At 56.5% G+C, this 4,620-nt stretch overlaps 1 protein-coding gene across 4 annotated transcripts in view; it reads left to right on the top strand.

The window, feature by feature from the left end:
- The first annotated feature begins 428 nt into the window (after positions 1-428).
- LDB1 (LIM domain binding 1) overlaps positions 429-4,620 on the top strand; it is a 13,710-nt gene continuing 9,518 nt past the window's right edge. For 3 of the 4 annotated variants that reach the window (XM_023740986.1, XM_012557893.2, XM_004370071.2), the window contains exon 1: positions 431-708. In XM_023740986.1, the coding sequence (XP_023596754.1) occupies positions 684-708 (25 nt within the window). In that variant the 5' untranslated portion in view covers positions 431-683. Of the gene's footprint in view, positions 709-4,620 lie in introns of all 4 variants that reach the window. The other variant, XM_023740985.1, reaches the window with a different exon arrangement.

Here is a 4,620-nt window from a genome sequence, read left to right as displayed (position 1 = left end):
CTAGCTCTCGCTGCCGCTCCGGCTCGTCTCCGCTCCCGCTCGGCGGCGCCCAGAGAATCCACACCGAGCGTGAGGCTTCGACTCGTCTACCTCGCCTTCGCCTTCCCTGTCCGAGGTCTCTGGTTCTGTCTCCTTTTTTAAAAGCTGCGTCACATGCATGCAGTAGCCAGAACGCTCCCAGCCCCTCATCGCCCGCCGCGCAGCGCACGCACGTCGTCGCTCGCGGCGCGCTCGCCCGGGTCACTTTGACACAGCTCTCCCCTCCCACTAGCAGGGCAATTAGCATATTAATAAAGCCCGGCCCATCCCGGCTGGGGCTGGAGAGCGGGTGCCTGCGAGAGCGAGAGCGAGCGAGGGGGGGGGGCGGGGGCGAGCGGCGGCGGGAGCGCACAGACACGCACACGCGCACACACGGACACACACTCCGGGGACGCACACCCGCGCGCACACACGCAGAGGCAGCTCGCCTTCCTGCCTGGCTTCCTTCCTGTCTGCTCCGCGCCTGACAGGCCCCTCGCTGCAGCCAGGGGCCGTCCACATCGGACCGTACACACCGGACCGAGATCGGGCCGGGCCGGCAGCGAGGGCAGCTGGGGCCGGCGGCGGCGGCTCATGCCCGGCCTGTCCCCACGCGGGGCGGGCACCGTGACTCGGCTGGGCCCTCAGCGGCGGGCGATGTGAAGATGTCAGTGGGCTGTGCCTGTCCTGGTGAGTGGGGCGCGCGGCCTCCCCGACCCTCCCTCCCTAATCCTCTCTGCAGACCCTCACCCCTTGTTTGGCGAGAACTTGGTGTGGGGGGCGTCGATGGCATTGGGGCAGGTCGGGGGCTATAAGGCGTATGCAGGGCTTCAGTCCGGGAGAGGGTTTCCCGCAACTGTGTAAATGCGCAACAGCCCAGAGCATGGGGAGGGGGCGCTTGGGGTAGCTTATGTGTACGTGTTAGCGGGGAGGCTAATTGGGGAGGGGGCTCAGGGGGTTGAAATTCCCAGAATTCCAGGGTGTTAGCCAATCAGAAGTGACTCTGGACTTTTGACCCCCCCCTTAGGTCATCATAGAGTTGTGATTGGCTGGTTTGGGTCCCCCCCCATTCCCTACTGCTTTTCTCTCTTACATATCCTGTGACCCCCCCATGCTGTTTCTATGAGGACAGTGTTTTGGGGGGAGGGATTAGTTCGGGCCCATTTTATCCACCCCCCCCCCACTTTTCCTGCCTGGTGCCAGGGAAGGTTGGCCCTCCAGAGGACAGGAGGTACTCCTGGGGGGTGCCAGGTAATTGGGCCCTTGGGTCTGGCATCTCTGCCCTAGTGGAAGGGGGAATGTGGTGGCTCAGGCTGGGAAACGGAGTGATGTGTGGAGAGTTGGGGAAGCAACCCTTAATCCCAAAATGAGAACTTGAGAGAGAATCCAGGCTCAGACCTCTGCCGTCCCAAAACACATAGCTGCTTCTCCCAGGGACAGCCTGGGTCTGAGTTGTATCCTGGAGTGGGAGTTGGCCCTACCTCACTGCCAAGATGGCAGAGGGGCAATGTAACTGGAGGGGTAGTCTTCAGAGGGCCTCAGAACATTGTCTATCCCCATCCCCAGAACTTCTGGGTCCTTGAATTATTTGCAAGACCCCCGTGCTATTCCAGGCTGAAGTCAGCTTTCTCCTGGAAATTGGGTGTCCCTGAATCTAGCCTGATTTTGACTCCTTTGACTCATCCAGATGCTTTGTTTTTTGGGAGGGCCATACCCTTCAACTGGAACCCCCCCCCCCAATCCCCAAGGGAAGCTGCCAGTGTCAAAGCTTCCTTGAAAATCATGTGACCCAGGCTGGGCTGGGCTGGGCTGGGCACACACTTAAAGTGCCTGCTGAGGCTGATGTTTAAGGGGCATGGGGCCCAAGGGAGGGCTAGTAGAGCCTGAGGATCCTGGAATATCCTGGTGTGAGAACCCTTGGCTCCTGCTTCAGAGGGTGGGGGAGAGGAAGAGAAGGATGAGCTTGCCAAGTTGGAATCCTGCCTGGCCCCATCATCCCTACCACTACCAGCCTGGTGTGCATGTTTGTGTGTGTATTTTTCCTTTATAACTGCTCCACGCTGGGTACCCTAGTTTAGGTCCATCCATGTTCTAAGCCCATAACTCTTGGTCTCCATCGCCACACATGAGCATAGCAGAAACTAAAGCTCTGAACAAGCTAGAGAGATGAGTCTTAAATTTTAGATTTTCAGTGCCCACAAATAGTGGTAGAGGTTGTCAGGCTGGAGGTGGGTGGTAGGTTGGCCCTGAAGTTGGGGCAGGGTACCTGCGTTCAGTGGGAAGAGGGAGAAAGTTTCTCCCTCAGTTTCTCTGGCAGCAGCACAGGGACAGGAAGAAAACACAGGCCCAGAGGTAGGTGTGTGTGTGAGTGTGTGTGTGTATATGTGGTGGGGACAACTTCAGTCAGTGTCTCAAAGGGCATGTTGCTTTTGTGTGCCTGGTGGCCTAGGTGGGGAGGATGGGGCAAAAGATGGCTAACTGTGGAGAGTCTTTTCCTTGAAATGTGAAGAAGTCTGATGGATTGATGCCACAGAGAATGGATGGAGGTTAAACTTCAAGGAGAAACACATGGGGAGGGGCTTGAGAGTGGCTGGGTGTGGGGAATGGTAGAAGTTGGGGCGGGAGGGGACCAGGCTTGCATGGTTGGGTGGGAGCACATGCTTGAACACAGGGTCTTCATACATGGTAGCATATAGCACTTACAGGCCCAAAGACCACCGCCCCCTTGAGCAGCCCTGGGGTGGAGGCCAAGGCGCCCTGGCAGGCCGCCTGCCTGCTGCCTGCCTGTCTGAGTCTCTCCTTTGTGCTCTGCTGTCTCCCGGCTCCTCCTCCTCCCCCAGCCCAGCAGAGACAGCACATGCCCCACACATGTGACTGAGGGAAGCCAGAGCACACGCAGACCCACACATATGCACATGCGGAAACACCACCAGACACACACACACACAGCTCCCATAGTGCTTCTGGGGTGGGACTCTGAACACCTTCTGGAGCTGAAATGGCTAGTATCCGGGAGAACCTCTGCTAAGGGGCATCACCACAAGCAGGATGATGAGGGGGCCAGGGGCCTGTCTGGAGCAGCATGTGGCTCAGAAGGGTTAAGGCAGGGAGGAGTAGGGGGAGGGGAGGAGGCAGCAGTGGTGGCGGCTCGGAGCCAGGAGAGGATGGCAGAGCGCCAGGCCAACGGGAGGCCGGGCACAGACAAAGGAAGGGGGGCAGGCACACTGAGGCCTAGGTCAGGGAGCCCCAGGGGCCCAGGCAGGGGGCAGTGCTGGTACCTCATCCTGTGGACTGGGGCAGGCTGCTGCTACCCTTCGATTCCCTACCTTGAGGGGTGCTCTCTCTCTTCTCTCTCATCACCTTTGTCATTCCTTGTTGCTCCCAGCTTTCTCCCTGCCCCGCCTCCCAATTTTAGGGCCTCCGAACTTAAACTCATTCTCTTTAGCTGGACCTCCTCTGCTCCCGTGCAGCTAGGAATTGGGTCAGAACTGAGTGAGAGAGGACCAGACTTCCTAGAGAGGAGGGGAATGAGGAGGGGACCTGTTTTGAATGATATGCCAGTCTTAGGAGTCCTTCTCCTCTAAATTTGAGGAGACAGGCTGGGTGGGGGTTCTGAGCCTCTGGGCTGGGGGCAGAAACCAGAGCACACACCCATAACTCCCCCTGCCCCCCAACATGTGGACAGTCATTTGAGGCCTGCAGTGGCCATCCCTTGGAGTGGGAAGGGAGTAGGAATGGTTGCAGTGCCCCAGGCCTGTGCTTACATGGAGTGGGGTTGGAAACCCAGGGTTCCAGCTTCAGGCCCTTCTGTCTCACTGTGATCTGTTCATGTTGGGATAATCTTTGGCCCTGTGTGCTGTAAGGACCTCTTAAGATACTGCATGTAAATGCACTTAGGAAAGTTTAAATGTATGAAACAAAGAGTTGTCCTGTCAGTGGGGAAGGAGTGTGCTTATCCCAGACTTGCGCTATAAATTTGGAAGTCAGTCGGAATGTCCTAAGTCCTGGTGGTAGGCAGTATGTTGCAGGGTCTGACTGAATGTCATATTTTTTTATAATGTTTGGGAAGGCTGGGGTATATAATATGGCCAGGGTGTGATGGGAATTAGTGTGTAGGTTTCCGGGAAGGTGGTTTATGGGGTAAGTTGCTGTATAACAAGTGATCAGGTTGTGTATGTGATAGTCTGTCACCGGCTCAGGGGAGGATAACGCAGTTTTGGTGTGTGTATTAGGGTCAGGATGCATGCATATCGTAGGTTCCACTGTGCATGGAAGCCAGGGTCTGACATAAGCTGTATGTGTATCCTGGGTTTGGGTGTATTTAGGATTAAGTGTATCACAGGTTGAAGTGTATCAGGTGCTGTAAAAGTAAGATGTGTTATTTATGGGTGGGTGGAGGAGGATGTTCAGAGCCAGGTGCAATATTATTGCACTGTCAACTGGTGTGTATGTCATGGGAAGTCTTGTCCTTGGGGCCATGAGTAAATATGGTGGGGGCAGAAAGGAGGGAATAGGAAGCAGCTACTCAAATTGCAAACAAGGAGAGGTCTTGCCTCTTCCGTGTGTGTGTGTGTGTGTGTGTGTGTGTGTGTGTGTGTGTGT

The sequence above is a fragment of the Trichechus manatus genome, unplaced genomic scaffold, assembly GCF_000243295.1.
Source record: "Trichechus manatus latirostris isolate Lorelei unplaced genomic scaffold, TriManLat1.0 scaffold00007, whole genome shotgun sequence".
Taxonomy (NCBI): Eukaryota; Metazoa; Chordata; class Mammalia; order Sirenia; family Trichechidae; genus Trichechus; species Trichechus manatus.
The sequence above is the reverse complement of the archived record's forward strand: the minus strand, read 5'-3'. Positions and strand labels throughout refer to the sequence as shown.